The 10,013-nt window shown below is 33.1% G+C and overlaps 1 protein-coding gene across 1 annotated transcript; it reads left to right on the forward strand.

Moving 5' to 3' along the window:
* Positions 1-1,240: 1,240 nt before the first annotated feature.
* On the forward strand, positions 1,241-9,692 carry LOC115985664 (cyclic nucleotide-gated ion channel 1-like). Its single transcript, XM_031108582.1, has 9 exons — positions 1,241-1,362; positions 1,782-2,751; positions 3,236-3,833; positions 4,553-4,756; positions 4,847-5,151; positions 5,510-5,621; positions 8,172-8,408; positions 8,501-8,880; positions 9,249-9,692. Exons 2-9 carry the CDS (start codon positions 2,723-2,725, stop codon positions 9,484-9,486), a joined length of 2,103 nt encoding a protein of 700 aa, XP_030964442.1. The 5' UTR covers positions 1,241-1,362; positions 1,782-2,722; the 3' UTR covers positions 9,487-9,692.
* Positions 9,693-10,013: the final 321 nt, after the last annotated feature.

Raw genomic sequence — 10,013 nt, forward strand, 5'->3', positions numbered from 1 at the left:
TTAATGAATCTTCAGTTTGGTTAAGGAAAAAAGATTTAAGGATAATATTGAAAAGTGAAAATATAAAGATATGCATGTGGAGTAAGTGTATATATGCGTGAATTATTCTACTTTAATCTAACATAAATATATATATATATATATATATATATATATAATATAAGTTTCGCTTATTAAATTTATGGTTAGACCCATGCGTTATTAATGTCACATGAGAGAGTGTGACATTATTCTACTACTTGTCATTATAGTAATTTTTGTCAAGAGTCTTATAATTAAGGGAGTCAATTTCGTACCAGAATATATATGCATGAATTATTCTACTTTAATCTAACCTAAGTGTATATATAATATAAGTTTCGCTTATTAAATTTATGGTTAAACCCATGCATTATTAATGTCACATGAGAGAGTGTAACATTATTCTACTACTCGTCATTATAGTAAATTTTTGTCAAGAGTCTTATAATTAAGGGAGTCAATTTCGTACCGAAAACTGTATCGATTTGATCAGTGAAACGATATATTTCGATATCGACCAATACCGATATACTGTTTCGAAATTACCGTTAATTCTATAATAATAATAATAATAAAAGTATATCATATTTAAAAAAAGTTAATACTATTTAACTAATGTACAGAATATATAGTTTATTATAGACTGCGTTTGGATTGGGCTGATACGTTTGCATCTGCATTTTGTTTGCTTCTTTTTTTTTTTTTCTTTTCACGCGTTTTTTCAGATTGCGGCTATTGTTCATGCACTGTTCAATGAATAGTAGCCACAAACTTTGACTTTTTAAACTTTTTTGGACCAATCAGTGCACATTGTGTACTGTTTATGGACTCACAAATTTTACTTTTCAGTAACTTTTTTATTATAAATGGGTCCCACGGTATTATTTACACATTTAAAAATTATTTCGCTACAGTATTTTTCAGTTTTCAATTTTCAGCTATATCCAAATGGACCCATAATATATATATTTTTTGATATCCAGTTTATTATAATATATATATATATATATATTATATATTTTTCAGTTTTCAATTTTGTTTTATTTTTTTTGAGTTAAAGATTAGTACTAATACACAGTTAAAGGGAATAAAAAATACACCATTTACAGGCCACGTGAGTGACATGACCATCCTGGATGGGAAAAAAGTGAACTTGAAGACTTGTCTTTTTCGCTTCCCATAACTGACCACAAGATTCACAGCCGGATAAAATCATAAAACAAAGAAAAATAAAAGTGGGGGGAGAAAGAACTTGGTAGAAGTAAAAGAAGGAGAAGAAGTTCATGAGGTAGCACAAGAGAAATGAGAAGAAGCAGCAGCTTGATTGATCTGCAACGACAGGTGAATTTTTTTTTTCAAAAGATTCATAAAAGCCTCAACTCCATCTTCTTCTATTTTTATTCTTCTTTAAAGACCTTCAATTTCTTAGAAATCTACAATGGAGATTTTTATTAAAATTGACGTTACTTTTTCTTAAAATTTAAGCATTTTCAAGTGAGACTGCTCCAGTAACGTGGTATAACACAAGATATTATAAACAATGACGCATTAGAGCATCCACGTCAGTTGAATCAAATTTTCCATATATTTTGCACCCAAAAAAAATAACTTTTTTTATTTTACAAATCCATTTTTACAAAATACTCACTTCAATTTCTTTATTCTACACATTTATTCAATAAAATATTCATTCTTTTACATTTTTTTATTATTTTCTCACTCATTGCCTTTCTCTCTCTCTCTCTCTCTCTCTCTCTCAGACCCAACCAGCGTCATCATCACTATCCCGATCGGTGAACAGACCCAACCATCATCATTATCATCACTCACCCTGATCGGCGAACAGACCCATTCAAGCCGAAACCCACTCAATCCGAACACCCAGCCACCATCATCACCCACCCCGATCGGCGAACAGACCCATTCAAGTTGTCGAGACCGTCGCCTCGTCACTTCAGGGCCATAGAGAGGTGGGTTCTGACGAAGCCAGCGGCGCCGGTGATGAGGACGGTGAGGCCGGAGTCGGAGCGACGGTGTGCCGAGCGAGTGACGTGGCGCTCCCAGTCGGAGCCGCCATAAGAGCCGAGAGATCGGCGAGGGTTGGAGCCAGAAGGAGAAGGAGAAGAGATAAGGAAAAAGAAGCAGAGACCAGAGAGAGAAAAAAAGACAAAAACGGAGAGCAACTAGAGACAAGAGAGAGAAAAAAAATTAATAAAATAATAAATATAAGTGTTACCGTAATCTTACGTGTGTGTATATGATAATGATGTATTTACTCACATTTTTACATGTGAAGGATTTTTTACATTTTTGCAAAACTTTTCATCCACTTATGTGTGGATACTCTTATAGTCAATTTATAGTCGTCTCCTGACTGGAAAAATGGGATTGGTTGTAGTACGTGAAAAGTGATTTAAGGCATGTTACACGTTTAAAGTCTTTACTCGTTGACTGACTGCATAGATTGACTAGATGGTGCTCCAATGATTTATACAGTGCAGTCCCATAATAATTAGCTAATATCATACTTGTTAGCTCTTACTCTTACAGTCTTCACTTATCTCTCGGCTTTTACATTCTGGGTTTTCAATTTCATTGAAAAGAATTCCAGATTTGAACTCGTACTTCTTAAAAGGAAAATAAAGTGCGTCCAAATCACAGGTCTGTCTCTTCATGTTGGACATCTAATTTGGTGAAGGAAATGGATTCCAAGCGACTTAAATTTTCCAGGTTTGTTTGCTTAAGCCTGAATTTTAGCAGTCCCTTCTTCTGTTGCTTTTATTTCGTGTACACAATTTTGTCAGCATGTCTTTGTTGCTTTCTTTGAGTGTATGTGCGTGTCAGAAATACTATCATGCAATAGTTTTTTTTTAGTGGTTTTATTGGTATTTGAAAAGTCAGATTATGTGAAACTATCATAAAATATCCTAATGGAGGAATCTAATTTGATACCATCATTGTAAGATATTCTAGTTTAGGAAGTAAAAAAAAAAAAAAAAAAAAGAATTGGTAAATTGGTAGTGTTGCAAAAAGCTGAGTTACTGAATAATATTCACTCGTTCTTTTATATTCAGTTTTAGTGCAGAATTCCATAGTTAGAGACCATTCAGATGTGTCAGTTTATGGAAGAAACTTATTGGTGGACTAAATTGCAATCAGTTATTTGATATTGTGCTACTTACACTCTCTTTATGCTACTTTAATCTATATACAGGTTTAAGGATCAGAGTTCAGAACCATCTTGGAGTTCTGGGCGGAATTATGACTTTGAACATGGACTATGTCTAAGAAACTTTAGAGCAACAGTTGGCAGAGTTTTGGAGAGACTTGGGGAAGGATTTGAGAGGGTTTCCGAGAGGATTAAAAGCTTCAAAAAACTGAAAAGCATTCCTCATGTAGGTGATCAGCCAAAAAAAGAGGCAGGTCCTCCTCCTAAGACAATTATTGATCCTCAGGGTCAATTTCTTCAAACTTGGAACAAAGTATTTGTGCTCTTATGTGTGATATCTGTGGCCTTGGACCCTTTGTTCTTTTACATCCCAATGATCCGTGAGTACGATATGGGCAAGAACGGCGAATACAAATGCCTTGGTGCAGACAAAAGACTAGCTATAATTGCTTGTGTTCTTCGATCACTCTTTGATGCCTTTTATGTAATTCATATAATCTTTCAGTTCCGTACTGGATTTATTGCCCCTTCTTCTCAAGTCTTTGGAAGGGGTGAGACGATTACTGATCCGGTGGCTATAGCAAAAAGATACTTATCCACATACTTCCTCATTGACATTCTGTCAATTCTTCCATTGCCACAGGTATGCAGGACATTCAATCAATTTGAAGCATCACAAAATCTTATTTAGTGCATTTTGATGTAGCTTTTTACTGAAAGCTTATTGGTTGAAAAATAGTTAAAAGGATAGTTACATACTTACACCTTAAAAAAAAAAAGGTGAGGCTTGCAAATAAACTAGAAAGCAACAGGAGAAAGCTCACCAATAAGACACAAGTCTTTGTGTGTTCATAACAACATTCAGTTCTGTAGTCATAGGTTTAATAGTAATTGAATTGCTTCCCTAATTGTAACTTAGCAATTAGTGTATTAGTTCGTTTGGCTTCCATTTTTGCTGCTGTTAAACCAGTTAAGGAAATAATGGAAACGAGTCTCTCAAGGGAATTTTACCATATGATGAGTACCACAAGTCTTAAGGTTATATATCAGAGGCCCCAACATATATTTGACTATTATTTTTAATTTTAATTATCTGATAATTTGATGGTTGAGAAAGAAGGGATTTGAATAGTGGACGTCTTCAATGGAAATACCAAGAAGTGTTTGTTGAGCTCTTAGCAATATTTGACAATTATTAGTTCAAAATGGTACTTTGGACACACATGGACACATAATGCATCTATCAAATTATATGTAGAAGTAAACAATGTCTCATGCTAAAATTGTGTTACATTGCTTGATTTAACAGAATTGGGTGTGCAAGGGAAAGTTTTACAATTATGGATGTGTCCTGCTTTTCAGGTGGTATCTCTTGTTTTCATTGCCAAAAGCAAAAGCCGAATTGTGAAGCGAAGGTTGAAGTTCGTAATATTCTCACAATATGTGCCTAGAATTACTCGGCTCTATCCACTATACATGGAAGTAAAAAGAACCTCAGGGATACTGACTCAGACAGCATGGGCTGGAGCTGCTTATAATCTTTTTCTCTATATGCTAGCCAGTCACGTAAGTTGATTTTGGCGGTGGATTTTAATTTCTTAACATTAATTACTTGCAAGATTTTATGATCACAAATAAATTTGACAAATTAAGCAGGTTGTTGGAGCTTTTTGGTACTTGTTTGCCATTGAACGAGTGGGTGCATGCTGGCATACGTACTGTAATAATACTGCCGCTTGTGAAGACTATCTTTACTGTGATGATAGTGAAAATCTAACGGACTTCAACTTTACAAGTCTATATCAGAATTGCAGTTATAAAAAACCTGAGGATATTGAAAATCTAACGGACTTCAACTTTGGAATGTTTACTGATGCTCTCAAGTCCGGAATGGTACTAAAGGCAACAAGATTTAGAGTGAAATTGTCTTACTGCTTTTGGTGGGGTTTTCGTAATCTTAGGTAAGTAAAATATATAGAATCCTCCAAATATATATATATATATATATATATATATAATTTAATTATTATAATACCAATTGAAATTCTTTTAATTTCTTTTTCTTTTCTTTTCTTTTTTTTTCATGAAAATGTGTCTACTCCCTTAACTTAGTTGCATCGCCTCAAATATTATTTCAAATGTCATCTGCATAGGTTTTAACTTCCAAGAGTGAATATTTTGTTATTAAAATTTGGTTACCTAATTAAGTTCCTATATATAAATCAAGGCTTGTCAACTTATAACAAGATCTAACACATTGCGAGTTACAACTTAGGAGATAAAGGCATTTTTATATTGAATCATTTTGTTTTTCCTCAGCTCTGCTGGCCAAAACCTTCAAACAAGCACGTTTATTGGGGAGATAGTATTTGCCGTCGGAATATCCACCTTTGGGTTGGTTTTATTTTCGTTACTTATTGGCAATATGCAGGTAACTCTCTGATTCTTATCAGTTCTCTTTCTAACCTAATATTTTAGCACTATGATATCATTATGTAAATACATGTTTGAGTCAGTCTGACTTTTTGTTTTTTCTTTTTTAATACAACATAGAAATTTTAGTTTCATGCCAGCATAAAATAAATAAATAAATAAATATATATATATATATATAAATAGAAACGTAGCATTTATTATTACTACACTCCTGTTAAGTTACATCAGCAGCCACATCATCCATCTATTTCCAATTATTTCTCTTTTATTTTTGACTCTTCTTCTTATTAATTTTGTATGTTGCTGTTACACTTTCTCCAACTTTTTCCTAACCCTTTTACCTTTTCATTTTTCTACTACTTTCAACCTTAATGTTACTCTTTTTCTATCACTTCATCTTCCTTTTATTTTTGGCTCTTTTTATCCTCATCCTATTACTATAAATTTGTTATTCTCTCTCTCCCATTCTACACATATTTTCCCACACAAAAAAATGTTATTATTCTCTCTCACTTTTTTGTGGATATTTTATTTTTTGTATCTCTACTTTAGGTTGATAAATTTATATATTCTTTAGAACTCTATTTTGAGTTATGCAATTTGATTTTTTGTAAGTTATAATTTTTTTTTTCTTTTCTTTGATTGTTAAATGTTATCTTACTATGTACAAAGATAGTGTATAAAAATATAATGTTATTTTGTTATATAACATGACTTAGATAATTTGGTGTTTGATTCATGACTATATTTTTAATTTTGACTCTTCTCTTCTCATCTTATTCTCTATCTCTCTCTTGGAAAAGGTGATTATTCTCTCTCTCTCTCTCTCTCTCTCTCTCTCTCTCTCTCTCTCTTGCTTATTATTTATTCTCTCTTGCAATCTACTTTAGGTTGATGAATATTCAATTATTAATCATTGTATTTTTATATAGCACTATTTTGGGTAAATATGATTTGGTGGTATGTTTTTTGAGTTTTCCATCACAAGTCTTCTCTCTCCCTATTATAGCTTTTGTATGATTTTTGCTTAACATAATATTTAGTTATTTTGGAAATGAGAATTTGAATTTATATCAAACTACAATTTTGGCTATATATTTGAATGTGCCTATCAATTATTTGAGTAATATAAAGTGTTTTTTTTTTTACAAGCTTTTATTATCATGATAATCTCTTTTACAAGAATGTGAAATTTAAATAATATATTTGAAACTTAAACAATTTAGTTGTACATAAAAAAAAGGAAAATATAATGCACCATAACATAACATAGAAAAATGTGGACCATCTAAAAAATGAATAATATATTCAATAAAAAAATCAAAATAATAAAATGATGATTATATATTTTTTGAAATAGATAAAACAAAAATAATCTTAGAAATTGTTTAATTTTTGGGAAAAAAAATTATTATTGTATAACTACAGAATAATTATCTATTATCACGTGTCGTTTGGGTTTACTAGTAATAATAATAATAATAATAATACGGGTAAAATACTATTTTGGTACCTAAACTTTACTAAAAATTTGTTTTTTGTCCATAAACATAAAAATCTCTTTTTTCATCCTTAAACTTTGTAAAGAGTTTTTTGAATAGTATAGAGACAAAAATAAGGATGAATGATGAAAAATGAACTTTTTTAATAGTTTAGGGATGAAAAAAAAAAAAAAAAAACTTTTGGTAAAGTTTAAGAACATAAATAAAACATTTTCAATAGTTTAGGGATGAAATATAAACCTTTTAATTGTTTAGGGATAAAAAATGAACTTCTTAAAGTTTAGGGATGAAAAACAAATTTTTAGTAAAGTTTAAGGATTAAAATAATATTTACCTAAAAATAATAAAGTTCACATTAGTGTTAAATGCTTGTTTACCTCAGTTTACAACTAAACTTAAAATCCTACACACAACCGTCTGACATTCAAAAACGAGTCTTTCTATTCTCCAGTAGTTCAGGTCTTCCATTATGAAAGAGCAAATTCAGGGGGCTTTGGCCCCGAGTTATTATGCCTTGAGCCTGCTTGGTCTCGGTTAGGACCTCTTTGAAATCCCCCTCTCCTTTGCTTGGTATTGGACTTCTCCGACTGCTGCTATTTGGGTATGGACTGTGTTGTAGACCTGTAATGAATGGCATGGACTGTGTTTTAGCTTTTATGTACCCCACACACACACACACACACAAAACACACACAGAGAGTCAGTATTAATTGCTAATACTCTAATTTGTTGTTGTAGAGCTGTGAAAGTCATCTTTACCATTGCTATCTCCTTCTCCTTCCTATTAGCAAAAGCCATATACGCGTGATATCTAGAAAACATGCATATTTATTCATCTAATATATATGCATAATTATTCTATTAGTTTCTCTGTGGTGTATTTATTCTTAAATATCTGCTGTTCTATTTTTAGCTTCAATAGAAACATGATGTTGGTCAGTTCTCACTTATTCTATCCGGTCTTATGACTTATGAGTAGAAACCTTTGCACAAATAGTCCTAAGATTTGATTAACTAAAAGTGCTATATTATGAATGTTATAGAGATATCTGCAGTCCACAACAATGAGAGTAGAAGAAATGAGAGTGAAAAGGACTGATGCGGAACAGTGGATGTCCCACCGCATGCTCCCTGAGGATTTAAGGGCACGAGTTAGACGATACCAACAGTATAAATGGCAACTAACTAGAGGTGTGGAAGAAGAGAATTTACTTCAAAGCCTTCCTAAAGACCTCAAAAGGGACATAACACGCCATCTTTGCTTAAATCTTCTCAAGAGTGTGAGAATTTTTCTTTGATTTTTTTTTTTTTTCATACGTCTTTTTGTCCAACTTCTAGCTATTGTGTTCATCAAGTAAATTTTATCTTTTAGGTGCCGATGTTTGAAAAAATGGATAGTCAACTGTTTGATGCACTTTGTGATCGTCTCAAACCAGTGCTTCACACAGAGAAGAGCTGCATTATTCTTGAGGGGGATCCAGTGGATGAGATGCTCTTTATCATGCGAGGAACCCTGACCACTATGACTGGAAAAACAGGTAATGCTGGTGATCTGAAGGCCGGTGACTTCTGTGGAGAAGAGCTTTTTGCGTGGGCTTTGAATCCCCGCTCCTCTACCAGTCTTCCCATTTCAACAAGAACACTAATAGCTCAAACAGAGGTTGAAGCCTTTGCTCTAAGGGCTGCTGATTTGAAGACTGTGGCCTCTCAGTTTCGGCGTCTTCATAGCAAGCAGTTCCAGCATATTTTCAGGCAAGTCTTTAAGCTAAGCTTATCGACATTTTGGATGATTATTGTCAGCATTCTCCAAACAAAGTGAGGCTATACAAACAAAAAAATTGTTCAGAAATTGTACAAAAAGATGTGGTCATCAATTCTTCATTTAATTTTACATTGAAATACCACGGTTATCCCATCAAAATCTACAATGCCCCTGTCGCATTGGATTTCTAGACAAAAAAAAAAAAAAATGATAGCTTTTCCTTGGTCTGTGATAGTCTTTCATTGTTAGAATTGCATATTCATAGTGACTTTGAAGAAGAATTACATTAGAACTCTGATTACCTTTATTTTTCCAAGTGGAATGATCCCCATGTGTAATTGTGATTGATGACTTTCAGGTTCTACTCCTTACAATGGAAGACATGGGCATCCCGTCGCATCCAAGCAGTTTGGCGCAGGTACTATGAGAGAAAGCTTTATAAGTCTTTGCATGAAGCAGAAGACAGATTGCCAGATGCTGTGATAGACGAAGCAGGGACCTCAAAGGTTGAACACAATGATGAATGCAAAGCACCAAAAAGGTTGCTACTACTGCCACAGAAGCCTGATGAACCTAATTACAATGGTGATGATTAATAGAGTGGTGTTCCAAGTGATTATTATGTAATTTTTCTTTTTAACAAACAAGGTTCACACGCAAGAGGTTTCTGTGTATAGCATGTGTAACATGTGCTAAGCAAACTTCAGACTTCATAATTTAGAACTACTGTTTCACTGTGTGTCATTGAGAAGCTTCAAACACATACATGAGGAATGTCTAGTGATATGATTTTCTCAATTAATTCCCTCTTCAACCAAAGTACACCTTAGAGTAAAGCATGTAACAGGGATGACAATTTCATGCCACCATATGCCTCCATTCCAACACGACATTATTTTGTTTGGGGGGGTGGGGGTGGCTGCTGGTGGCACAAGATTTCACCATTTCAAGTCCATGCAGGTAATCCTTTTTTTTTTCTTTTTTTTTTTGTGTGTGTGTGTGTGTGTCCTTTTTCCCCCTTTCGGAATATGTTTGTCAAGGAACTTTTGAAGACAAAAAGAAAGAAAATAGTTGTATCCATAGATATAATTAGTGGGTTTATTTTACAAAGAATCCTAAAGAA

Source organism: Quercus lobata, chromosome 4, assembly GCF_001633185.2.
Source record: "Quercus lobata isolate SW786 chromosome 4, ValleyOak3.0 Primary Assembly, whole genome shotgun sequence".
NCBI classification, from domain to species: Eukaryota; Viridiplantae; Streptophyta; class Magnoliopsida; order Fagales; family Fagaceae; genus Quercus; species Quercus lobata.

What these genes read in the sequence shown, in the direction of transcription:
- LOC115985664 (XM_031108582.1), top strand. Translation starts at nt 2,723, where the DNA reads ATGGATTCCAAGCGACTTAAATTTTCCAG. An exon ending in TCTATATGCTAGCCAGTCAC is followed by an intron (nt 4,757 to 4,846) that starts GTAAGTTGATTT and finishes CAAATTAAGCAG; the next exon opens with GTTGTTGGAGCTTTTTGGTA. An exon ending in TACTTATTGGCAATATGCAG is followed by an intron (nt 5,622 to 8,171) that starts GTAACTCTCTGA and finishes TGAATGTTATAG; the next exon opens with AGATATCTGCAGTCCACAAC.